Source organism: Tamandua tetradactyla, chromosome 6 (assembly GCF_023851605.1).
Source record: "Tamandua tetradactyla isolate mTamTet1 chromosome 6, mTamTet1.pri, whole genome shotgun sequence".
In the NCBI taxonomy this organism is placed as follows: Eukaryota; Metazoa; Chordata; class Mammalia; order Pilosa; family Myrmecophagidae; genus Tamandua; species Tamandua tetradactyla.
Genome location: NC_135332.1, coordinates 55,234,697 through 55,259,308, shown reverse-complemented (window position 1 = coordinate 55,259,308; position 24,612 = coordinate 55,234,697). Strand labels below are relative to the sequence as shown.

Here is a 24,612-nt window from a genome sequence, read left to right as displayed (position 1 = left end):
CTGCCTCCCAATCAGACCAAGGGCCTCCTAATCAGACCTGGGCTGCTCCAGCTGTGTCCTGAGGAGCTGGACCAGCCACATCCCCTGAGACTGGAGTTGAAGCCAAACCAAGTGGCCACCCCAGCGTGAGACCATCGATTCCTGCCTCTAGAAGCGGCCAGATCCAGCACCCGGGGCAAGCGGCCATTCACTCAGAGACACTACTGCTCAGCAAGCTGGCTGTCTGCACGGCAGGATGGCACTGCAAGTGGAACTGATACCCACTGGGGAGATCATCCGCGTGGTTCATCCCCACAGGACCTGCAAGCTTGTAAGCTGGGTATTCTGGGCTGGGAGGAAGAATGGGAGTGTCTTCCTAGGGTCCTGTAGTCCCCTCTCAAACAAACCCAGAAGGAGGTGAGTGGGGAGAGGCTCTGTTGCTTAGAGGGGCAGAAACTGGACAAAAGGGGTGAGTGGAAGGAAGGACTAAGGATTTAAAGGTCTTCTGAGCAGCGTTTTTCAAAGTGGAGATCTGGATTAGAATTCCTTCTCCAAATCCCTGAACCTCACTCAGTGGGCTAGACTATGAAATGGGCATAACACCACCTAACCGACAGGTCTGCTTTGAGGTCAAGGGAATTATGCATGCAAAATTCCAGGCCCATAGTACGGGCTCAGTTAATGCCTCCGTTTCCTTTCTGACGCCGCCGAACTCGAACTGGCTCAGAGCAGCGGTGTAAGCGGAGGTGGGGGTGTGTGTGAAGGGAGACAGGTGGCTACGAATGGGGAGCGCTGCCCTGGCCCGGCACGCAGGGGAGAGTCTGGTTTGCTCTGGGGACACAAAGGGGCCCTGGGATGAGGAGGGAGAACCCCGTCAGGCGCACCCACCCAACCTAGCGCTGCAGCGAACAGGCCGCGTCGCTGGCCAGAGGAGGGTGCGGGTCAGTGTGTATGTGTAACTGTGGCTTGTCCGGGCACTGGTTGCGGGGTGTGCAGCACCAAGTCTCCGCTGACGCGGGCCAGGACCAGCAGGCCGACCGGGGCGGGGCCGGAGAATGCGCGCGCGCGCGCGTCCGGGTCTGGGCCCTGCCCGGGATGACGACAGGCGGCGGCCCAGCCCCCGGCTGGCCCTGGGCGGGGAGAGCGTTCCCGGGCCGCGGACTCTCGAGCCGGCCACGCCGCCTAGCCCGGCCCCCACCCGCGCGCCCGAAGACCCGAGCCGGTGGGTACGCGGGGCGCGGGCGAGAGGCGGGCAGGGGCCGCGGGGTCCCGGGAGGCCTCTGCTGGCTGGCGGAACGTGAGAAAGGGCAGGCGGTCGGGCGCCAAACCCGCCTGGCGCAACCGTGCGGAAGGTGGGGGTCGCCGGCCGTGGGATCGCAGCGGGCTGAGGGTGGGTTGGGCCTGCCCGCGCGAGGTACCGGGAATGAGTGGCACCGGGTCTCAGTTCGGTGAGAACTTAGTTTCTTGTCGGTAACGTGAGTGCGGGGAAAAGCGGCTTGGGGTGTAGGACCCAGACACCCTGCGCGCCTTCGGCCCCTCTGGCAGCCTTGTTCTGCCTTTGGGTTCCGGAGAAACCACCCGAGCCCCGCCCCTTCCCCTTCTCCGCCCCGCCGCCCCAGTTCTCCGCGCACGCCTCGGGGCGCCTGAGTGTAGCGGGTTGAGGGGCTTAGTAGTTAATGAGGAAAACAACTGGCCCACAGCCTTACTCGACTCCCGGCACACTCGGCTTCTGCTCACTCTCCCGGGCTCTGTGATTCATTCATTCATTCATCCAGCGTCCAGGAGGCAGTTATTGAGCCCCCACAGTATGACTGGCTGGGCGTATGCCCCGGGTGACAACAGTTTTATGGGAGAGGCTGACAAGGAAACAGGCGATTAGAGTGTGATGTGATTAGAGTGTGATGCGATAAGGAGGGGGGCTGTGTGCTCGGGGGAGTTGGTACCTGAGCTGAGTCTCCAAGGATGACTAGGAGACAGTCGCCTTGGGGAGGGGGAGAGAGAGGAAGCTGCAGGTGCAAAGGCACAGAAGCCCAAAGAAACCTAGAGAGGCACGTGGGGCTGGAGGCAGAGGCAAAAGCATCTCCTCCAGTCTGTGTATATGTGGAGGGGAGCGTCTCGAGAGGGGTATCCACCCGCTCTATCACACAGGGACATGGGAGCTATATTGATAAACCCAAGGCAGTGGGGGGATACTGCAGTCTATATGCAGCAGCATGACCAGAAGCAGTCGTGTGAAGTTCTTACCAGGGAGGATGCCCTATAAACCCTTCCTGCATATTAGCTTCAAGTATTAATTAATTGGATTTGCATTTAAAATATCACTTGCTACTGTGAGAAAATGGATTGGAGGGATTCTGGAAAACCAGATGAGGCTGGAAGGCCAGTTAGAAGGCAGCCGCCAGGGTTCAGGAAAATCAGTGATGGAAGAGCAGAAATGAGGCTTTAGCAGGTGTGAAGAGCAGAGGGAGGAGGGCAGGTCTTTTGTGCCAGGCAGGGATGACTAGCTGGAGGTATCTCTGACAAAAAGGACATTGAACAAAGAGGATAGATTAGGAGGCAAGGTGCCCTGTTTAGTTTTGCTGGACCCCCTGCCAGAGATGTCTGACAGGCCCAAAAGCCCCTGGTTTTGGAACTGGTATGTACAGCCTCCAGCTGGGGTCCTGTGATCAAGGAGGGCAGAGCCCCCCAGCTCCCCACCTTCTTCTCATTCGCAACAATTCTCTTGAACCTGAAATAGTGTTCGGTGGGGTAGCCTGGGCCCAGACCTAAGATTTGTTTGATAAAATAAAAGCCAAGTACCTGCTCTCTGCCCAGGGGTTGACTAAGGCTGTGATTGTCTTCCCTTGCCTCAGGAGACTGCCTCAGTGGGGGTCAGTTTATAGCAGCGGCCTGGAGTTCCTCAGAACACCCTTCTCCACATTGCATGGCCCTGGGGGAAATTTTGAGGCTGCACAGGTTTCCCCCACATCTCTGACACTAGGTAAAGGACACTGAATGGCCCAGGTGGGCTGGGCCCTCACCCTCCCTGCGGTTCTGGGAAACACCTCCCCACCTTGGGAATTACGCCCCGCCCCAGTCTGCAGCCCGCCTCTGGACCCAGGGCCCTGCTGGAAGGGGAGTCCCAGAGGCCCATTGCCTAGCTTCTACTCCCAAGATCTGCCTGTCAGCAAAACCACAGCCCACCGACAGGGACCTGTGCTGGGTACTGCAGTCATAGGGTCACCGAGGAAGGCAGGATAGCCGTGTAAAGCCGAGAGGAAAGGCTAGGAAGTCAGGAGGAAGCTGCAGCAGTAGCAGGTGTTCTGGTTCCTGGGTTCCAATCCTACTGCGTTTTCTGTCCCTAAGACCTTGCACTCGTCCCTTCACCTACCCAACTTCAGGGCCCCAGTCTAGAATGAGATTAATAATGAGAGTTCTCGTGGCCTGGCTAGGGGTATTAACGGGAATAACCTAAGAAAGTGCTCAGACCGCAGGAAGCGCCTCGCGCTGCAGCCTTCGCTAGTTTCCCAAGCATTCTCGCCCCTTCCCCAACCGCGGGGCGGGCGCTTCCGTCTACGGCGAGACTGGCCGACGGTTCCGGGCGGGGCGGAGCGCAGGCGGGGCCGAGGCGCGGATTAGGGCTACTCTTCAGGCCCGCCCCTGGCGGAGACGCCCCCTCCTTCCGCTGCTAGGCGGTGGCCACTCAGGCGCCCGCGGGCATCCCGGGAATGCGGCGGCGCGGCGCGACTCCGGGGTGGGGGTGGCCGGCCGGACCCCGCCACGCGCGGATTCCCCTCATTCCAGCCGCTTGACGCGGCCACGGGCAGGGCGGGCACTGTGGCCGCAAAGCTCCGCCTCTTTCCCAGCCCCCTCCTCTCCGACCCCCTACACCGGTGCTGGAGCCGGGTGGACCCCACCGCCGAGGGAGGAAAGGGAGCCGTGCTTGTTGTGGGGTGCTCTCTTAGCGCATCCCCCCCCGCCCCCCCGGTCTCCTAAGACACTCTCTACCGCCGGGGTGGGCTGGAGGCTGGGACCCCTCCCGCCCTTTTTGGATTTTAAACCTGGGTGCTCCGCCCCCCGCCCGCCCCTGTCGGCGGACTTTACCGCCTCCCCCAGGCCCCCGGTCGCGCCCACCCATCTCCCAGCTGGCGTTCCCCCCGCGGGTTTCCCCGGGCCGCGGTTCCGGCCGGGCTGTTGTTTTCGGAGGTAATGAGCCATCCCCACGAGGCTGCAGCCCGCACCTGCCGCAGCCTCACCCCCTCCCCAGGGAGCCGGGGTACGAGGTGGGGCGCGGGGGGGGGGTGTGCGGGGAACTTTGGGGCCCACCTCTGCCATTTTATCCCTAGGACAAGTCAGTGTCCGCTTGTAGTAAGTTCTTTGTCAAGTGGCGGACCAGTACTTCCCAAGGACTGTAAAGCACTTCAGGGCGCTGACACGCCTCAGGGGCTTTCCCCACTACGTAAGAAGTGTCACTCGTCTGGCCCCGGGCCTGGCACTTAGTAGGTCTGCCCGAAGCTTGTGAGGAAAGAATGCATGGCGAGAGAGACGGGGGGAGTGCGGTTTATGGGGGGTCTGATCTGGGAGGGGACTTCAGCGCTTTATCCTAGACTCCCCTACAGCCCTTTAGCCTCATTTTAAGGTTCTAAAAACAGGCCGGGAGAAGTTAAGCGACTTGCGCGACGCATGCTCCTAGAAAAAGCTAATTAAGCCTCTTCCAAGCACTGGGGGCCTAGGGACGGGTGGGTCTGGGGTGGGTCGAGAAAAAGCCCCCTTCCAGAGGAGGGAGAGAGATGAGGGACCCTGGGGGCACACAGAACCGAGTTAGGGTGTCCAGGATGGGAGAGAGGGGTATCGGCTCCTATGCTGGAAGCTGGACGCAGATTTCCCAGATGGGGAAACAGGTCTCCGTAGGAGCGGCACCTGGCTGTGGCCCACCCCGCCCCTGGGGCGCGCGCTTCGTGCTGACGCGAGGACCTAGAGATTTTTCTTGCTGGACCCCCTGCCAGAGATGTCTGACAGGCCCCAAAGCCCCTGGTTTTGGAACTGGGCCCCCCAGAGTGTCTGGTGGGGACAGTGTCCTACGTCGAGGCTCCGCCCGCCCAGGCGCACAGGCCGTATTTGGACATTTCGTTCTATTTTTAACTTTTCCCGGGACTCGAAGTCGGCGTGAGGGGGGAAGGGAAACCCTGCTTCTCTCAAGACCCGTCGTCCTGAGTCCTCGTCCGCGCCTGGCCCCGCTGCGCAGTGTAGACACAGGCCCGGAAGTGAGTTCCGGGTCAGTGTAGACGCGGCGGCCGCCCGGGTTCCGGGCCCCACCCTGGAACCAACGACGTCCCTCCTGGAAAACCTGACTCAGGCGGAGCCCCCGCCCGGCAGGAGCCCCGCCCCTCGCCCGCCCACCCCCGCCGCCCCCACCCGGGTCCGGAGGTCCCCACTGTCCCTACCCCACCCCCACCAGTCCGAGAGGGACCCCGGAGTCCGAGCCCCGGGGTGGGCGGGGAAGTTCAGGGGAGTCCCGCGCCCCTGGGCCTGCCAGGGGGCGGCGCGGGGGGCGGGCCAGCCCCTCCCTCGCTGACGCCGCCGCCGCCGCCGCCGAGCCCGGGCGGGAGAGCGCGGGCAGCGGAGCGGGGCGCCAGGCCGGCCGGGCAGGATGCGCTACCGGGCGTCGGTGAGCGGGGGTGGCGGGCGGGGAGGGGGTCCCGGGCCTCCCTCCCTGCCTCGCGGGTCTGCCTCGGCCCCGCCAGGAAGCGGGCGCGGCCCAGGAATTTCGGGTGGAAAAATGTCCCGGAAAGTTGCAGGGGGAGGAGGCCGAGGCGGGTAGCGCCACGGTGCGCTCGGACCCGGGGCCGGACGAGCGGCTCTCTGGGACAGCTAGGGGCAGAGGCCCCGCACCCTGAGGGCAAGGGGGCGGGGGCTGCAGCCAGATTTGGCAGCAGATTTAGGGCGGGATTGGAGGCGCAGGCCACTGGCTCCGAAGGGCGCCTCTGCCCTGGGCCGTCTGTACTTGGAGAAGACCTTGGTGACCTCTTTGGGACCTACTGCCCCCAGTATCATCATTACCTTGCTCTTCTCTGACCCTTGACACTCTTGGTCGTATCCTTAATTTACCAGAGCCCCCTGGCTCTCTTTGAAGGGAAATCTGAGCCCTCAGGGTGTGGCCTGTGGGCCTTGCTGAGCCTGCTCGGCCCCTCCTGGGCTTTCCAAGGTGAAACCCCCACCCCCTTGATACTTCAGGACTCTCAGTGAAGGAGAGTGTCTGGGGAGGGGAGGGAGTGGCTGCAGCAATGGGAGGGATGGCCACCCACTTCTCCAAGGGGGTGTTGAAGCCACCTGGGGCAGGAGGCACTCTGGGGGAAACTTCTCCAATAGCCAGGAGGTGGCCTCTTTGGCCCTGAAGATTTTGGTGGGAGGCGGGAGCTGAAAAGATGGCCCCACCCTACCTGCAGAATTCACTCTGAGCTGTTTGTCCTCTAAAGCACCTGTCACACGTGGCCCAGAGCTAAGGGCCTTGAGGTCACCTGGTCTAACAACCTCTTCCTCAAGAAAGAGGAGGGGACTTGTGAAAGGTCACAGAGCATTCTTTCCACTATCCTGAGGAGTTCTTTCTCATGACCCCCTACCCCAAACAAAACTAGCACCTTGCTGGGTTCCGTGGCCTTTCTCGCATGTCCTCTATGCCCTGTGTGTGCCAGATGACCAGTGTCTGGCTCCTCTGTGCCCATCTGGCCTCTGTTCTTTGTGCCCTGTGTGCTCAGTGTTCTTTGGGCCTGGCCCCATGTATCCAGCATGTTTGTGTCCTGTGTCGGGCCCCCCTGATTTCCCTCTCAGTCCTGCAGGCTGTGATGGAAGGGGAGAGTAGCCCCGCCTTCCCCAGCTGGCCCTGCCCATCTCCTGTGACCCTTCCCCTGTAGGCCCTGGGCAGTGACGGCGTGCGGGTGACCATGGAGAGTGCCCTGACCGCCCGGGACCGGGTGGGGGTGCAAGATTTTGTGCTGCTGGAGAACTTCACCAGTGAGGCAGCTTTCATTGAGAACCTGCGGCGGCGCTTCCGCGAGAACCTCATTTATGTGAGCCCCAAGAGGAAAGATGGGTGGCAGTATTGGGAGCCACAGATGCAGGGCTGAGTGGGGAGGGAGATACCAGGAGCCTCTGGGATAAACTTGTGACCCTTCTCCCCCAACCCCTCAGACCTACATTGGCCCCGTGCTGGTCTCTGTCAACCCCTACCGGGACCTACAGATCTACAGCCGGCAGCACATGGAGCGGTATCGTGGTGTCAGCTTCTATGAAGTGCCACCCCACCTGTAAGTGACCCCCAACCACCACCCTAGGGTGACCCCACCCAACCCTCTAAAATGATTTCTGAGCTCCCACTTGGGATGAATCATTATCCACACCTGTGAGGAATCTCACAGTCCCTCACCCTATAGTGAACCCAACCCCCACCTGAGATGACTCTCAACTCCACCTGGGAGGGACCTCCCCAGCCCCCACCCTAACTCACATCCATGACTTACACCCAACTCTAAGGATTCTTTGATCCCCTCCCACTATTGAAGAACCCCCAGTCTTAACTGTGAGTGAGTCCAGCCTCCACCTGAGTGACTCTAACATCCCTCAATCCTCCTTCGCAAAGTGAGCCTCCCCCCTCAGCTGTGAGGGATGTCTCCCCTTGAAATGCACATTCTTGGGGAACCCCCCACCCCCATCCTCAAGGGTCCATACTGACTCCTGCCCACAAGTGATCTCCAGCCAAATATGGGAACAGCACCTGAATTCCTTCCTGAGAGGCCCTCCCACCCCCTGCAACCACTTGGGCCCCACCCCATGTTCTCCCTGATAAGCCTCTGCCCCCAGGTTTGCGGTGGCTGACACTGTGTACCGGGCACTGCGCACAGAACGCAGAGACCAGGCTGTGATGATCTCGGGAGAGAGCGGGGCAGGCAAGACAGAGGCCACCAAGCGGCTGCTGCAGTTCTATGCTGAAACCTGCCCGGCCCCTGAGCGGGGAGGCGCCGTGCGTGACCGGCTGCTGCAGAGCAATCCTGTGCTGGAGGTGAGGGACAGCAGCATCTGGGGCGGGGGTGGGTGGAAGGGATGCATGCCAGACCTCCCTCATATCTCTGCCTACTTCTAGGCCTTTGGAAATGCCAGGACCCTCCGGAACGATAACTCCAGCCGGTTTGGGAAGTACATGGATGTGCAGTTTGACTTCAAGGTACCTGTGGGTGTGTCAGGGAAGGGAGGAAAGGGATGTCTATCCATTAGCTACCCACCAGCCAGATCCTTGGCACCAGCGAATGTTTATTGAGCACCTACTGTGTGCCAGGCACTGTTCCAGATGCTGGCAGTGCAGCAGGGAAGCAGACAGATAAAAATCTACTTCCCAGGAGAAGTAGACAGTAAACAGAAAAATAATAAATTAGGTGACAAGTGTCATGGGAAAGATAAATAAGGTAAAGGAATGGGAAATGTCTGAGGGGTGGGGTGGTTACAATTTTAAATAAAGTATGTAGGGTAGGCCAGCAAGCCATGCAGATACCTGGGGGGATGGGGGGATTCCAGGCAGAGGGAATAGCCCATGCAAAGTCCTATGGTGAGAGGCACTTGGTGTGTTCAGGGGACAGCAAGGAGGCCAGAGTAGCTGCAGGAGAGAGCAAGGGGCTGAGGAATAGAGAGAAGGTCTGAGGTGGGTCAGGGAGGCCAGATGGTGCCAGCCCTTGTGTTCTTTGTAAGAACTTTGATTTTTCACACCGAGTGGAAAGCGGGGATGGGGGGGACATTGGAGGGTCTGGAACAGAAGTTGTTATAATCCAACTTTCCTTTGAAAAGGGCCATTCTAGCTGCTGTGTTGTGCATAGATCACAGGGGTCTGGTTTGGAAGCAGGGAAACTGGTTAGGAGGCTGATGGACTAGTCTAAGTGAAAGATGGGGATGTGGACTTAAATCAGTGTGGTGGCAGGGTTGGTGGTGAGCAGTCGTTGGCTTCTGGCTCTGTGTTGAGGGTTAAGCCAGCAGGATTTGCTATCTGATTGGACACAAGGTTTGAAAGAAAAAGAGGCTTCCAAGATGACTATAAATCTCTCTGCCTCAAAAACTAAAAGGATGGAATTGCTGTGATCCAAGAGGGGAGAACACGAGGAGGAGTTAGTTTGAAGAGGGAGGAGACCAGGGTTACAATTTTAGGCCTGTTGAGTTTGAAATGCCTCTCAGGCATTCAAGAGGAGCTACCAAGCAGGCTGTCTTTATGACAACCCTTTGAGTTGGGATTGAATGTCCCCATGTCTTAGATGAAGAAACTGAGGCTAGAAGAAGCCATTTGCCCATGCCCACACAGCTACTGCCAGAGCTGGAATTAGAGCCCAAGTTTGGCCAGTTCTACAGTTCAGAAGTACAGGGAAGGGAGGAAAGTGGGCTCCAATCACGAGTCCCCTGACCGCTCTCTGCGCCTGGCCCACAGGGGGCCCCAGTGGGTGGCCACATCCTCAGCTACCTCCTAGAGAAGTCCCGAGTGGTGCACCAGAATCATGGCGAGAGGAACTTCCACATCTTCTACCAGCTGCTGGAGGGGGGTGAGGAGGAGACGCTGCGCAGGCTGGGCTTGGAACGCAACCCCCAGAGCTACCTGTACCTGGTGAAGGTGAGTGGCTGGCAGGCAGGACAGGTGTCTCACAGTGGCACAGTGCCAGGGCCGCTCACCCAGCTGTGTCCCTTCCCCAGGGCCAGTGTGCCAAAGTCTCCTCGATCAATGACAAGAATGACTGGAAGGTTGTCAGGAAGGCTCTGACGGTCATTGACTTCAGCGAGGATGAAGTGGAGGTAAGGCTTCCACCAGGGATTCTCCTTTCCTCCTGTCACCGCTCCCCTCCCCAACATCACCTCTTACTTTTAGAACCCACTTCCACTTCTTTCAAGCCCTCTCCCTCCTCTTCCCTGCTCCTTCTGCCCATCCCCCATTTGCTGTCTTATGGCTCTCTGCCCCTCCTGGAACTCCCTCCCTCTTCCCCCAGGACCTGCTGAGCATCGTGGCCAGCGTCCTGCATTTGGGCAATATTCACTTTGCTGCCGACGAGGAGAGCAATGCCCAGGTCACCACCGAGAACCAGCTCAAGTATCTGACTAGGGTGAGCTGGGCAGGCAAAGGGCAAGGGGAGGGGCAACTGGGGCGAAGGAAGCACCCTCACCATGCCCAACCACCCACCCTTTGCAGCTCCTTGGCGTGGGAGGTTCGATGCTGCGGGAAGCCCTGACACACAGGAAGATCATCGCCAAGGGAGAAGAGGTAAGACCAAGCCTTTGTCTCAGGAAGGGGTAGGGGGAGCAGGTGTCCAGCACAGTCTGCCCTGCTGGTCCTGTTGTCAACAGTGCTGGAGCAACATAATGCAGACAGAATCTGTTAGCTCAGAGAGACACAGTGAGCTGGCCAGGGTCACACAGGACGAGGGTGACAGGCTGGAATCAAGAGTCCTACCTCCAGGAATGAGGTCTCTTGTCCCCATAGTACTTCCCTCTGGGGTGACCACTGTGTCCACCCCTGACTGCCCCACCTCTCCAACCCCTAAGCTCGCCAGGAACGGGGAGGCCAGGTGGTCATAGTTTCTTGGTCATCTTCCTGAACCTGATGGGGAGGAGGCCTGGGGAGTTGACCTGCCTGTCTCCTCTGTGCCTCCAGCTCCTGAGCCCGCTGAACCTGGAGCAGGCTGCATACGCACGAGACGCTCTTGCCAAGGCTGTCTACAGTCGCACTTTTACCTGGCTGGTTGGGAAAATCAACAGGTCGCTGGCCTCTGAGGTGGGGATTTAACCCATGCTGTTTGTCAGGCCAGGAGGGAGGGTGGGCAGGGAGGCCTGGGGCAGGGTCTTGGCAGCGTTGGGACCCACGCTCTTGGCCCAATGCCTGGCTCTAGGATGCTGAGAGCCCCAGCTGGCGGAGCACCACGGTCCTTGGGCTCCTGGACATTTACGGCTTTGAGGTGTTTCAGCACAACAGGTAGGGGCAACCTGTCTGCTACCAGCCCCCATCTCCTGCTGCCTGTCTTTCCTCCTGGGCGTCCTACCACGTCCTCCCTGTGGTCCTTCTTGGGCACTCTCCTCTGTCCTCTGCTTCTGTTATTCCTGCCTGACTCTCCCTGCCACCCCCCTATCCCCACCCACCCCACTCACTCTGGGTCCTGCACTTTGTTTCTTACCTTATCCCCTCCTTCCCCTGCTCCTGGCCCTGTGTCCCTTTTGACTGCTGTGGCCTCTTCTGTTTCCCCCATAGCTTTGAGCAGTTCTGCATCAATTACTGCAACGAAAAGCTGCAGCAGCTCTTCATTGAGCTCACCCTCAAGTCGGAGCAGGAGGAATATGAGGCAGAAGGCATCGCGGTGAGTGCAGGCTGGGGGTGCCCCTGGACCACTGGAGGCCCAGGCTCAGAATCTCAAGGGGAGAGGGTGCTAGGACCCCATGAAGGTGCCTTCTGATCCCTTCCCCCTCAGTGGGAGCCTGTCCAGTACTTCAATAACAAGATCATCTGTGACCTGGTGGAGGAGAAGTTCAAGGGCATCATCTCCATTTTGGTGAGTCCCCTGCTCCTCCGAGGCATACGTTGGGGACTGGGTGGGAGACGGCACCCCTTCCCCTTGCTCTCCAGGCCTTTCCACAGGGGGCCTGGGTTTGGGCTTAAGCAGGAACAGGGCAGGGCTGTGTGGCTGTGTGCAGTGAGGTGCTGGCCTGATCTGGAAGCTCCCTGTGAAACGCCTCCCCGCACTGTGCCCCTGAATCTCCTATGCTCTCCATCCCCTTCCCTGGTCCATCTCTCACCCTGTCCCACACCCCCCAGGATGAGGAGTGTCTGCGTCCTGGGGAGGCCACGGATCTGACCTTCCTGGAGAAGCTGGAGGACACCATCAAGCACCACCCACACTTTCTGACGTGAGCAGGATGGCGGGGCTGCCTGGGACGAGGGCACACCGTGGGGCAGAGCCTGTGGAAGGCTGGGGCCCCTGCCAGGCCCACGCACGCACAGCCCTGGCTGGAAGTCAGAAATGGCTAAAGAATCATAAAACAGCGGCCACAAGTTGATAACAGAGGAGGTGCCGAGTTAGGGACAGTTGCACAAAGCTGCAGCTCACCCTGCATCCACAAAGAAAGAAGCTAGTAGTAGCATGACTTCTTCCTTATTCTTATTTGAGAAGAAAACTTGCTAAGATTGTTTTTTTTTAGCTTCCTTATTTGGAAATTGCTTTTTAGTTAAAGATTTCCCTCAAGTGGGGAGGGATAGAAACAGATACAAGCTCCTCTGTCCTCTCTCAGCTCTGCAGATTTTGTGTAGGTCGTATCGTCTAACTCCAGCGACCCTTTAAGGTGGTATTCTTGGCGTTGTCGCCATTATACCGAAGCTCAAAGAGGTGTAATCGCTAGTCCAAGGTTATCACACGTCTGATATGTTGAAGAGCCAGGAAAGATTTTTGTCATGTGTGTGTGATTTTTTATTTTGTTTTTTGCTTAATAACAAATTAAAACTTATTTCTGATTATAACAATCATATTGCTCGTTATCGAAAACTTGGGATGTGTGCAAATGTCATTTGTAATCCTGTCATCATCATTCCAAGGTCATAACAATTTAAGGCATTTCCTTCCTGCCTTTTTCTGTACATTTTTTTTGTAGTTGAGAACGTATTGTGTATATGCCTCAGCGTATGTTATATCCTGAGTATTTTCCTATATCCTCCAACATAAAAATTTCCTCAAAACACTTCCTTCAATAGCTGCATGGTCCTCTAGCCCAGAGATGCTGCAGCATTCTCACCCAGCCTTCAGGACCCCTGGCCAGCCTTCAGCTTCCTCCCTGGATAACTAGTGGCCGCCACAACTATCTCTGTGCCTTAAATTTCTGCTTGTATTTCTGATCAGTCACTTGAAATAGTTCTTAAAAGTAGAAAATGGGCTAAAGGGTATAGATATGCTTACACATTAAGTAATCTCCTGGGGGCAGATTCTAGTCTTAAAATGCAGTGGGCAGCTCTCATTCTTCTGAGCAAAGTCATGGAACAGCTGGAGATAGCGCGAGTAGCCCTCCGCCCAGTGGGCTTGGCTCCTCGGCCTGGCTCAGGCCAGCGACCTGTAGACCTGTAGTTTCCTCTCCCTGCTACCCCCAGGCACAAGCTGGCTGACCAGAGAACTAGGAAATCTCTGGGCCGTGGTGAGTTCCGCCTTCTGCACTACGCTGGGGAGGTGACCTACAGCGTGGCCGGTAAGAATCCTGGGGCTGGGTCCCCACAGGGGGCGGGACAGGGGAGGCGTGCCCTCACCTCACAGCTTCTCTCCCCTCTCAGGGTTTCTGGACAAGAACAATGACCTTCTGTTCCGCAACCTCAAGGAGGTGAGGACTCCGGGGAAAACCTGTAACTTCGGATGGGGGGGTACCCACAGCCCCGTTTGCATCTCTGCCCTGAGAATCAACCCTGACTGTCTCTGGGCTCCCCCTGGGATGCCTTGCTCTGCCTTCGTAGACCATGTGCAGCTCGGAGAATCCCATTATGAGCCAGTGCTTCGACCGGAGCGAGCTCAGTGACAAGAAGCGGCCAGAGACGGTGCGGAGACTGTGGGAGACTGTGGGACCAGAGGAGGCGCGCGCGCGCGCGTGTGTGCGTGCGTGTGTGTGTGTGTGTGTGTGTGTGTGTGTGCGCGCGCGGATAAGTGCCTGCACGAGCCTGGGAGTTTGGGAGTGGGTGTGTGAGCTTGTCTGTAGGAGGCTGCCCATAGGCGCATCTGTGCCTACCCCCATGTGTGTGCCTCTGTGTACACCTGTCTCTGTGGGGGCCTGTGTGTTTTCTTGACTGTCTGTGGGCACTCATTTGTGTACATCTCTCTCTCTCTGTGGGATTCCTCTGTGGGCACCTGTGCATGTACACCCATCTCTATGTGGCATTTATGCATATACACCTGTCTCTGTGTGGCATCTATGCATGTGCACCCGTCTCTGTGGGCACCTGTGTGTACGTCTACTTGTGGGCACCCATGCATGTGTACCAGTCTGCGTGTTTGTGTCTCTGTGAGATGTTTGCTAGCATTCACCTAGTCAGCAGACATTTGTAGCAGGCATTTACCTAGGATATGAAATTGAATAGGTACTCTCACAGAAGTGTGAACAGCAAACTGCCTGAGTGGAAGGGGCAGGGGGCCAGGGAAGGCCTCTTAGAGGAGGAGGCGTTGGAGGTCAGTTGGGGATGAGCAGGTGTTTGCCATATGGACCTATGGATGGGCACTGCAGGCAGCAGGACGGGCCAACTCAGATGCACAGAGAGTCCAGGAGAGGCCAGGAGAGGAGCTTGGGAAGGCAGGCATGGCCAGTGGAGCCAGGTGCCCTGGAGGAGCTCCAATGAGCTGAGGGCAGAGGTCAGCTGTTGGGCTTGGCAAGACCAGGGCCCAGTGTAGCTGGTAAGAGAGACTTTAGTTGTGAGGTGGAAGCCAGGGTGCCATGGGCTGAGACATGTTTGGGAGGGAGGTTGTGGAGGCAGTCTGCTCCCCAGGGTCTGGGGACCCTGTCCCTTGCTACTCTCCACCCCACCCCCCGCACCTCTTGACGTCTTTTAGCATCTGCCCGGTGACACTGCCTATGTAACCACTCCTGCCCAGCCTCTCCAGTAAGCCACAGAGTATATGGATCCAGATACCTCCCCCAAATGGCCCCGGGCACCCCATACTCCACTGGTCTGTAACGAGCCTGAGGGTACCCAGCCTCCTCTTTTTTGCATCCCGAGCTCAGGATGGGGAGCACCCTCCACTTAGTGCCTCAGGCCATAAACCTGGGTGGCATCCCAGGCTCTTCCCTCTCCCCCATCTCCCTCATTCAGACCACTGGGTCTTGCCAGTTTCTGTCATCTGAAATACTCTCTTTTCCCTCAGGTTCTTCCCCATAACCACTGTTCCAGTTCAGTCCTTTGTAATCTCTTACCTGAGCCAACCAGCTGCACCCCAGACTCCTTGCTTCCCTTGTACCCACATCCACCCATCCTCCACATATGTGCTATCATGATTTTCCAAAGTGCAGATCTGTCATGCCCTCACTCCGAATTCTTAAGTGGCTCCCTGTTTCCCTCAGGGTAAAGTCTTAGTCTCCCTAATGTAATTCTCAAGTCCTGTCATGATACTGCCTCTTCTGGCTCTCAGCCCCATCTTATATTACTCCCCGTGGCTTCCCTGCACTGCTTGTAGCTCCCCGCATACACCACGCCTTTGGTTGAATGCATAGATAAAGGACTCCCTGTTTGGGAATGCAGCCATGAAGTTCTAGAAAGCAAAAGGGTGGTTGCTAAAGGGAGATGTAGGATCGAGGTTGTGATGAGCAGGATTTTTAGGCAGTGGATTGAGGTTCCTAAGCTGAGGTCTGTAGCCCAGGCAGAGGGATAAGAGGCCGAGTCTGGTCCCTTTATTCTGAGGGATAGTTGGTGAGATAGGAGGTGAGGAAGGGCAGCAGAGGGGTGGAGCAATCGTGGGAATTGGTGCAGCTTTACCCTAGGGAACTTTGCCCCAGCCAACTTTCCTTTCACCCTTGACTTATCAGGTCGCCACCCAGTTCAAGATGAGCCTTCTGCAGCTGGTGGAGATCCTGAAGTCTAAGGAGCCTGCCTACATCCGTTGCATCAAGCCCAACGATGCCAAACAGCCCGGTAGACCTCTGCCACCGCATGGGGGTGGGGTGGAGCATGGGTCACCCCTGCGGGGGTGTCAAGCCATCTGCCAGCACAGGACCACTGACCTACCCACTGCCTCTCCCCCGCAGGCCGCTTTGATGAGGTGCTGATTAGGCACCAGGTGAAGTACCTGGGGCTGATGGAGAACCTTCGCGTTCGCAGAGCCGGATTTGCCTATCGCCGCAAATACGAGGCTTTCCTGCAGAGGTGGGCGGGGCCTGGCTCTCAGCCCCGGTGAGGGCGTGGACTGGTAGGGCGAGCGCCAGAGCTAGTAGGGAGCAGCGGGATTCTCACTAGAATGAGGGGGGAGCAGCGGGATTCTCACTAGAATGAAGACCCTGAGGCTCAGAGGTGCTGTGGGACCCGGGCCAGTGCCCCCCTGCACGCTGACTCACGTTAGGGAAGCTTGGTAATGTGACCGCAGGCCTGCTTAGGTCCCGCCCTCACGGAGCACCTGGTGAGGGTGCATGAGACACGTGCCAGCATGCCTGCCACCGGAGGCAGAAGGTAACAAGCCTGTCAGGAGCACAGGTTTCAAGGAGCCTAGAGGGGATAGAGAAGTTTTATGGTTATCCTGACTTAGGGGTCTGAGGAGTCAATCAGGGTGGGCCTTCCAGTTCAGCCATTTTCTGACCTTAGGCAGATAAGCTTAGTTTCCCTCATCTTTAAATGAGGGCGGTAACACTGGTCTCCTAGGCTTTCTGTGAGTCAGTGTCAGCTCCCAGCAGGTGCCCAGGAGAGCTGGTTTGGGTCTCTGCAGAAGGGTACTGGCCAGGGCCAGGGCTGGGGTGCATTCCTGCTCCTCCCTGTCCCCAGGTACAAGTCGCTATGCCCAGAGACGTGGCCCACCTGGGCAGGGCGGCCCCAGGAAGGGGTGGCCGTACTGGTCAGACACCTCGGCTACAAGCCTGAGGAGTACAAGATGGGCCGGTGAGTGATGCCCGTGCCAGGGGGGCAGGGGGAGGGAGGAAGGGGTAGGACCCAGGGGCTGATCACGTCTGTCCTCCAGGACCAAGGTCTTTATCCGCTTCCCCAAGACGCTGTTTGCTACAGAGGATGCCCTGGAGGTCCGGCGGCAGAGCCTGGGTGAGAGTGAGACCCTCGCCCTCTGCTTCCCCTCCCACTGGGGTCTGTTCTGGGGGCCAGGGGAGGGGGTCGCTGCATTTGGGTTCCTCCAGAAAGTCCACCTGGTCCAGATTCAGTTCTTCCTCCATAGGCTGTCCAGCCCCAGCACTCACCATCTGTCCGGACCCCCGGATGCAAATTCCAAGCATCTTTCCACATTTGTTTGCTCTCTCTTATGCTTGCATTTACTCTCCCTGAATTTATTTATCCTCTCGTTCACTAGCTAGTTCAGCCACTCCCTCGTTCATGCCACTCCTTCAGCTCTGACCATGCCAGGTTCCCCGCTGGTTCCTCTGAGCTCTGGCCAATCGACTTTCTTTCCATAATCACAGCCACGAAGATCCAGTCTGCCTGGAGGGGCTTTCACTGGCGGCAGAAATTCCTCCGGGTGAAGCGATCAGGTTTGCGGGCTCAGGGGTCTTCAGGCAGGGTGGAGCCAGGGCTAGAGCAGGCCATCATGAAGGGGGGGGGGGTAGGGGTCAGACAGTTGTGGTCTCTGCAGCCATCTGCATCCAGTCATGGTGGCGTGGGACACTGGACCGGAGGAAGGCGGCCAAGAGGAAGTGGGCAGCAGAGACGATCCGGCGGTGAGTCCTGGGACTCAGCAGGGTGTGCGTGTGGGGAGGGGTGGTCTGTTGCCAGCATTCTTACCCCCATGCCTATTGGACTCTCCCTTCAGGCTCATCCACGGCTTCATTCTGCGCCACGCTCCCCGATGCCCCGAGAACGCCTTCTTCCTGGACCACGTGCGCACCTCTTTTTTGCTCAAACTGCGACGGCAGTTGCCCCGAAATGTCCTGGACACCTCCTGGCCCACACCCCCACCTGCCTTGCGTGAGGTCTGTGGACCCTCTGTACTGAGTTAGGGACCAGCAAAAGGGCCCTGATTGTCATGCGATCATGGGAACAGTCAGGGAGGGCTCCCTGAAGGAGGAGGACTGGAGCTGAACCATAAAGGACAAGTCCTTTTGAGAGAAACAACTCAGGAATGGCGCTGTTGTTGAGGTTGAGGGGCACAACTTAGGCAAAGCCTGGTGTAGGAATATGCTGATGTTCTCAGTGGGAAGGGAGCCAGGCTGATGGGGAAACTGATTGCACTCCTCCCCACAGGCCTCAGAGCTCCTGCGGGAGCTGTGCATGAAGAACATGGTGTGGAAGTATTGCCGGAGCATCAGCCCCGAGTGGAAGCAGCAGGTTGGGAGAGCAAGAGGTGGCGGTGCCCTGGGCAGGGGGCCAGGCATCGGGCATCACATAAGGAATGCTGGCCCAGAGGGGCCCTGTACCCCAATGTATCACCCGATCTCAAGTGGATCCCAGCCCCTTTTTGGTTTTATGCATGAAGCAGAGGCTTGAGTAGATTTTGGGATGGCAAACAGGATTCATCTTGTGGGCGAACTCCACTTGGATGGTTGAGGCTGCCCTGAAGCTGCATGTTCACTCTGAGGGAGACAGTGCTGCGATCTGTTGGTCAGGTCTGGCCATGGCTGCAGAGACAGATGGTGGTGGCTGATGTGCCTTGTATTTTCCAACCTTGTATTGGATGATGCTGAAGGACCCACCCAGCTCAGAGAACATGTAGTTTTTAGTATTGGCAATCAGCCAGCTTCAAGATTCCAGGCAGGAACTGAATCTTGAGGCTCCAGGGCCTGATATGGTAGGGATTCGTCCCCAATTCGGGTATGGAACCCAACAGAGCTGTCATGACTACTGTGGGGAGCTCTCTGCCATGGTTGGTTGGGTCTAGGGGTGAGGAAGAGGGGAGGGGCTGACGGGAGTGTTGGTGGCAGGGCTCATCCTCTTGGTGCAGGGAACATAGGGGGAGGGAGGGAGGCTGTCCTGTTCCTGAGGCTGGGCGTTGATGGTCCCCACCCCTACTTATCTCCTCAGCTGCAACAAAAGGCCGTGGCCAGTGAGATCTTCAAGGGCAAGAAGGATAATTATCCCCAGAGTGTCCCCAGGCTCTTCATCAGCACACGGCTAGGTGAGCCCCTGACTTTCCGGTGCTCAAACCCTCCCGGTCCCTTCTCTTCTCCTCTAACCTCCCGCTCCTCTGTCTGGGTTGCAGGTGCAGATGAAATCAGCCCCAAAGTGCTGCAAACCCTGGGCTCTGAGCCCATCCAGGTGAGCCCTGCTTTGCCGCCCTTAGTCCAGCATTGCTCTGTTGCCCGGGTATGGCTGGCTGGGGTATGGACAGAGGGTAAGGGAGGAGTGCCCTTGGCTCCTGCTTTGTCCTTCACCCTCTCCTTTGCCCTCAGTATGCAGTGCCTATAGTGAAATACGACCGCAAGGGCTACAAGCCTCGTTCTCGGCAGCTGCTGCTGACACCCAATGCTGTGGTCATTGTGGAGGACGCCAAAGTTAAGCAGAGGATCGATTACGCCAACCTGACCGGTGAGCCAGAGTCCAGGGCTGAATGGGGAAGGCCCCATCTCTGACCTTTGATCCCTGACCCCTGCCCTCCCCCCTCAGGGATCTCTGTCAGCAGCTTGAGTGACAGCCTGTTTGTGCTTCACGTGCAACGTGAGGACAATAAGCAGAAGGTGCAGGGTTGGGGATTGGGCAGCAGGGCAGGGGTGGGCCCTCGAGCTCTGGGCAGGGCCTGATCCTTCCACCCTTCTGGGTGCCCCAGGGGGACGTGGTGCTGCAGAGTGACCATGTCATTGAGACGCTGACCAAGACGGCCCTCAGCGCCGACTGTGTGAACAACATCAATATCAACCAGGGCAGGTGAGGCGAGCGGAGGGGCACACGTGTGCCTCGGGGACAGGGCAGGCCCTAGGGGTGCTGCCTCCACGTGAAGTCCTCACTACTCCCTTCCCCCAGCATCACATTTTCAGGGGGCCCCGGCAGGGATGGCATCATTGACTTCACCCCCGGCTCGGAGCTCCTCATCACCAAGGCCAAGAACGGACACCTGGCTGTGGTGAGTGGGGCCTGGCAGGCCATCCCCGCTTCCCCACAGACAGTCCTAGGGTTGGGCTGGGCCTCCTGTGAGCACGCAGAGCCTGAGCCCCACACCGTGGGTTCAATCCAGAGGACACCACACTGCCTCCTTCATCCCACTGCCCACCCCTGAGATCCAGAGGCGGGGGGCATTTGAGCCCCAGGGTGCCAAGGGCCATGAAGATGGCACTGTGGGCAAGTTGGCGAGGCCCAGGGTGGTGGAGACTGCTGGGTGGGAGAAGAGACCCACCCTGGCCAGGGCAGGGACTCCTACAGGGATAGGATCAGAGTCCTGGGACCAAGGCTACTTGGCGCCCAGCCCCAGATCTCTGCTATATGGATCTAACCTGCTAATACAGGTGCCTGGAGCACCTTCTGTCCGTTTCCTGCTTACCTCATGGGCTTCTCCCTCCGCTCTACAGGTGGCCCCTCGCCTGAATTCTCGGTGATAAAGGCACCCACTGGACCCTCTCCCACCTCCTTAATGCTTTGCTTATCCCCTCCTCCCCTTCCCAGTTACCAAAGACTTGAGCTTCCAGACAGGGACCCAGGGACACCTCAAAGCCCACCTGCAAACTCCTGCCCTCTGCTCACCCCTCTCTTGGGGGAGAAGCGGGGGCCAGGGAGCTACCCCAGGAGTGGGCCAGGCCGGGCCACAGCAATAGGAAAGCCAGGGCTAGAGCAAGCCATGCCAGCCCCACCACTGATGCCAAATATCTGAGAGAAGGGAACTTTTGCTGAGGTTTTCTCTGAGAATTTTTGATGCTTTATAGGAAACTATTTTTTAAAAAAGCCATTTTCTCCCCCCAAGACACACTGGATGTGTTTTCCCTGACTCCAGCAGGGCAGGGAATGCAGCTGGGAGGGTGAGTGGTCTGGGTTCTGGGGCCCTCTTCTCTGCCCAGGCCACCCTCCTCCTTGTTCCCTTGGCACCTTGTCCATCCATCTTTCATCTGTCCGCTTGCCCACCTGCACCTTTGCAGCCCACTCCTTCCTCCTCCTGGAGGTTGAGACCATCCCAGCCTGACCCCTTCTTCCTGCCTTAAGAATGCCCTTTCAATATCTTCATTCCAATCTGAGGGGGTCCTAGAGTGGGGAAAGGAGTCTTAGACCACAGAATTTAGAAGACTCTGAGTGATCATCTAGTCCACCCTCTGGAGTTACAGAACAGAAGATAGAGCCCCAAAGACAGGAAGGACTTGCCCAAGGTCACACTGCAGGTTGGGGCAAAGCTAGGACCACAGCCCTTCCCTCAGCACACCACACTGCCTCTCCCAGGGACAGGGAGCCCAGTCAAACACAGGGAATGTCTTAAGTGTGCATCTGGCTCCTTAACCAGCAGTCACCCTGGGGGTGCTGCCAGGCGGGAGGAGCACTTCTGCCTGAGTCAGTGCCTTAGGGTGACAAACACACTGCCCACTCACCTCAGCCCCAACTCAGGGGTGTAGGACCTTTCCTGGCCTCTGACTCCATCCCTGGCCTGGGAGCCTGGGGAAGGGGCTGATCTTGGGAGGAGCTGCAGGGGCATCACTTCTTTCTGCTGCTTCCGCCCAGAGGGCCCGGGGGCTACCCAGCCACCTTTGTGCTCTCCTGGGGGGTCTCAGCCCACTGCTGACACTTCTGTAATCCAGAGAAACACTAAATAAAGCAATATGAATTTGCCGACACTGGTCTTCTTGTGAATATTAGGAAAGGGAGAGGGCCCCTAGGAGGTAACCTGGAGCCTCGTATTGCATTTTTGCCTCGTCCCCAGGACAACTCCTGGGGGGAGTGAGTAGAAGTGACCAATAGCTGTACTATGGACGCGCTCTTTCACTAGCTGCTTACTAAAAGCCTGCTGCCCCTGGCTCACTGCTGTGGGCAGTGGGGAAGGATCCTTCATGCATGGTCCCTGCCCACAGGGTCCTCAGCTGGTCAAGCGGGATGGTGAACAGAAACAGTCCAAGAGGCACACTGATGAGAAGATGACTCCTCAGGTCAGGGTGAGGGGTGATAAACCCCACCCACACTGGCTTGGACAAAACAAGGCATTTATTAGCATTAGCAACCTAATAGTTCTAGGGAAAGCTGCGTCCAAGTGCTCAGTATTGTAGGAATGTGTGTGGAACGATCCCCTGGCTCAGCCCTCTGGTGGCTTCATTCTCAGGCAGGACCTTCCCATATGGTAGGAGCAACAGCCACCAGCAGTTCCAGGCTTTTATTCTACAATGAGCAATGGAGCCCAAAAGAGAAAGAACCCCTCTCCCAATAATTCAGACCCAAATCTCAGCTGATTCTCGGTGGCCCAACTTGGACCAGGTGCCTCCTTCCTGACCCCACCGTTGTAGGGAGAAGAGCACATTCTGGCCAGGCTTGGGTCATGTGCCCCCACCACCCACCCACCCCCAGGCAAAAAGTGACACAAATCACCCACTCAACCACAAGGACCAACAATGGGAGCAAATGACTCCCCCAAAGAAAATCAGCATTATCCCCAGAAAAAAAAGGGAATGAGATCAGCCACATCCAGAGTTCATCAGCAGATGGCTAAGAGTTTTCCTGAGGGAGGTGCATTGGGAGCAGAAGGAATGGTGTGTGCAGGGCTTCCAGGTAAGAAAAGGTTGGTTTGGGGCCAGGCTACCTGCCAGAGGAGTTTAGATTCATCACCTAGGGCAAAAGTTCTCAAGGAACGAGGTACCACGCAGTCTATGGCTATCTGCGGCTTGACTGACAATCCTGTGAATGCACCTGGATTCTGACACCTCCACCAAAAGTTAATCTATGGGGGGGGGGGGGAGTTTATCTATGGAAAATGAAAGGAACACAACTTATCCACTCTATCAGTAGTGACAGTGGCTCCAAGAAGCTGGTAGATAAGATAGGCATTGAGTTAGGTGCCATTCCCAGTTTTATAACTGCAACTACACTCCTTTCTCTAGCAAATTGGAATGTGTTTGAGAGTGACATTGCACATATTATCAGATGTCAGCTAAGGGCATTCTGTCCTTTTGAGCCATAACCCATAATGATTTGCACCCCAGCTCACATCCTGAGAGACATCCAATGCCGTCCAGGAGATATCTACAAATTCTAGGGAGCTAATTCTGGCTCTGGGTAACAGCCTCCACAGGACTCCATTCATTCATCCATTCCTTTCATTCCTCTAATATTTAATAAATGCTTACTTACTATGTGTCAGCTCTCTGTTAGGCACTTGGGATGAAACAGGAGCAAAAAAGACAAAATTTCTTTTGCTCTTGGGCATACATTCAGAGGGGAAGAGATACAATAAATAAAAGAGTAAAATGCGTAATATATTAGAAATGGTAAGTGCTAAGAAAATTAAGTAAAGAAGCGGAGGGGGGTGTTGGGTGTGCAGTTTGCAATTTTAAACAGGCTGTTCAGGGGCAAGAGTGTTCCAGGCTGAAGAAACAAGTGCAAAGCAAGGAGCAGCGTGGGGGGCTTGGTTCCATCCCCCAAAAGGCATTAGTGTAAGTAGCACACTTTCGCAAAGGACAGATGCAATGAGGGGGGTTTACACTGCAGCAAAGCAAACAATTCAAAGTTGAGTAGTTTCCAGCCTTGTTCTCAAAAGCCTTGCAGCCATGTGGCCTCTGGAAACATTTCTCTGACCTTACAAGGAAGGACCAGCCTCCTGTGTGTGTGTTTCCAGCACCCACGATTTCCCCACGCTTCTCGGAGTCTCCTCACATTTCTCCCCAGAATTTTCTCCTAATGCCTGCCTCCAGACCGTGCCTTTGCACTTTTTGAGAGTGGTCCTTGTCTCTGCAAAACTAAGGGCTACCCACTAGGGATGAGATAGCTCTCTTTTTCATAGTCCAGAATCTTTAGCAGACACTTGGAAATCTCCCTGTTTCCTTCCTGTTTCCCTGTTCCCATATGTGAGTGAGAACAGGGCAGAAGTTTATGTTCCCATCTCCCTCCCCACCCATCCCCACTTTCTCTCTCACACACACACAAACTGTCAGTTTTCCCTTTAAACAGCAATTTTTGCCTTCCTGATACAAATAAACTTTTCAGCCTTTTTTTTTTTTTTTTTTTTTTAAGGGGAAAGTAAGTATAAGTCACTCCGCTCCAGTGGGTACCATTTACCCAGTGCCCTGGAAGTGTGCAGCACTTACAACCTGCAGGACTGTAGCTGACAGCTACATCCTCTGGTCACTTCAGAGGATGGAGAGTAGGTAGGCAGATTGTTGCCCTCTGCCCTCCTCTATTTCTAAACTAAGGAGTGCCTTTTGCAGTTCAGGTTTGTGGCTTGGAGAACGGAGGACTTTGGTGTTTTCCTCTCAGATGGGGCAGCTTTTCTTTCTTTTCACCTTTCACATCTCATTCTTTTTCAGGTACCTTCCCACCTACCCCATCTCACCCACCTCCTTGCAGAGATATTCCTCAGCAAGGGTTCACTTTCTTTGTAGGGCAGATCTCAGGCTTATCAGGGGCCAGAAGAGGAGAGGAGGAGGAAGAGAGAAAGGAGGTGGGCGGGTGGGGGAACAGTGGGTTTGCTTACTTCTGGAATTAATTAGTTTTTCCAAAAGCCACTCCTATTTCTACATTATGCCCCCCACCAAATTTGTCAATTCTCTATGCTTCCAGGAAGGACCCACTTGAGTGGCTGCTTGGGGCTGGTTGCCCCTTCTGTCTCTTTGTTTGCTTTTCCAACTCAGTTATGGTTTTTGTTCATTTTTTCCCTTTTCTTCTTTAAAATAAATATATATAGTCATAACCGCGTGCCTCGAGGGGGGTGGGTGGAGGCACGGCTTTAGATCCCCGGAGGCAGTCTTCGAGACAGGTCCTGACCCAAAGACCCTGCTTTCCTGGGGAAATAAAGAGCAGGATCTTCTCATTCCCAAAGAGCTGGAATTCACACTGGGATGGCCTCTGCTGCTAGCACATGGTGACACGCT

General features: G+C 56.7%; 1 protein-coding gene across 4 annotated transcripts; it reads left to right on the top strand.

Annotated features, from left to right (window-relative positions):
• Nucleotides 1-21,370, top strand: MYO1C (myosin IC). 4 transcript variants are annotated; one of them, XM_077165464.1, is made up of 32 exons: nucleotides 1-310; nucleotides 6,870-7,025; nucleotides 7,147-7,262; nucleotides 7,816-8,014; nucleotides 8,096-8,176; nucleotides 9,419-9,598; nucleotides 9,679-9,777; nucleotides 9,969-10,082; nucleotides 10,169-10,240; nucleotides 10,631-10,750; nucleotides 10,866-10,948; nucleotides 11,222-11,327; nucleotides 11,439-11,519; nucleotides 11,783-11,874; nucleotides 13,103-13,197; nucleotides 13,280-13,326; nucleotides 13,457-13,537; nucleotides 15,511-15,616; nucleotides 15,730-15,847; nucleotides 16,457-16,570; nucleotides 16,650-16,726; nucleotides 17,098-17,166; nucleotides 17,268-17,352; nucleotides 17,445-17,604; nucleotides 17,876-17,959; nucleotides 18,653-18,746; nucleotides 18,831-18,886; nucleotides 19,021-19,156; nucleotides 19,235-19,305; nucleotides 19,395-19,492; nucleotides 19,589-19,688; nucleotides 20,131-21,370. In XM_077165464.1, the coding sequence occupies exons 1-32, from the start codon at nucleotides 236-238 to the stop codon at nucleotides 20,155-20,157; spliced, it is 3,192 nt and encodes a 1,063-aa protein (XP_077021579.1). In that variant the 5' UTR covers nucleotides 1-235; the 3' UTR covers nucleotides 20,158-21,370. The 4 variants fall into 4 exon arrangements, with proteins under 4 accessions (XP_077021579.1, XP_077021581.1, XP_077021582.1 ...); XM_077165466.1 differs by lacking the exon at nucleotides 1-310 and adding an exon at nucleotides 1,102-1,201; XM_077165467.1 differs by lacking the exon at nucleotides 1-310 and adding an exon at nucleotides 1,125-1,205.
• The last annotated feature ends 3,242 nt before the right edge of the window (nucleotides 21,371-24,612 follow it).

Excerpts from the sequence above, each read along its gene's own strand:
- MYO1C (XM_077165464.1), top strand. The coding sequence starts at position 236 with ATGGCACTGCAAGTGGAACTGATACCCACTGGGGAGATCATCCGCGTG. Across the intron at positions 17,960-18,652 it reads GCCCCGAGTGGAAGCAGCAG|CTGCAACAAAAGGCCGTGGC; the intron begins GTTGGGAGAGCA and ends TTATCTCCTCAG. Across the intron at positions 19,306-19,394 it reads GTGAGGACAATAAGCAGAAG|GGGGACGTGGTGCTGCAGAG; the intron begins GTGCAGGGTTGG and ends TGGGTGCCCCAG.